The sequence below is a fragment of the Myotis brandtii genome, unplaced genomic scaffold, assembly GCF_000412655.1.
Source record: "Myotis brandtii unplaced genomic scaffold, ASM41265v1 scaffold601, whole genome shotgun sequence".
Lineage (NCBI taxonomy): Eukaryota > Metazoa > Chordata > Mammalia > Chiroptera > Vespertilionidae > Myotis > Myotis brandtii.
In genome coordinates, this window is record NW_005370276.1 from 711,572 (window position 1) to 712,040 (window position 469).

Sequence of the window (469 nt, forward strand, 5' to 3'; positions counted from 1 at the left end):
GCGGCAGGATGTCGGGGGCGTTGAGGAAGGTGTCCACGTACGGGGCCGGGGACCCACCGCGGGCGGAGGAGTTCCCGCCCCGGCCGAACACGTGCTGCACCCGCGTCATCACATAGACCACGAAGTCCTGCAGGGAAAGTGAAGATGCGCTCAGGAAGCCGCTCCCGGGGGAGGCATGCTTCCAAAGAGACCTCTTGCCCGGCAGGCCTGTGTGGCTCAGCGGTTGAGCGTTGGCCTATGAACCAGGAGGTCACTGGTTCGATTCCCGGTCACATACCCAAGTTTCGGGCTTGATCCCCAGTAGGGGGCGTGCAGGAGGCAGCCGATCAATGATTCTCTCTCATCATTGATCATTGATGTTTCTATCTCTCACTCTCTCTTCCCTTCCTCTCTGAAATCAATAAAAAAATATTTCTTAAAAATAAAATAAATAAAGAGACCTCTTTACAACAATGACAGTCGACTCTCC

At 54.8% G+C, this 469-nt stretch overlaps 1 protein-coding gene across 1 annotated transcript in view; it reads right to left on the reverse strand.

The window, feature by feature from the left end:
• The window catches only part of RASIP1 (Ras interacting protein 1), a 15,944-nt gene that overhangs the window by 6,793 nt on the left and 8,682 nt on the right, over positions 1-469 (reverse strand). Inside the window, exon 5 of the mRNA XM_014550422.1 lies at positions 3-127. Within this exon, the coding sequence (XP_014405908.1) occupies positions 3-127 (125 nt within the window). The remainder of the gene's footprint in view (positions 1-2; positions 128-469) is intronic.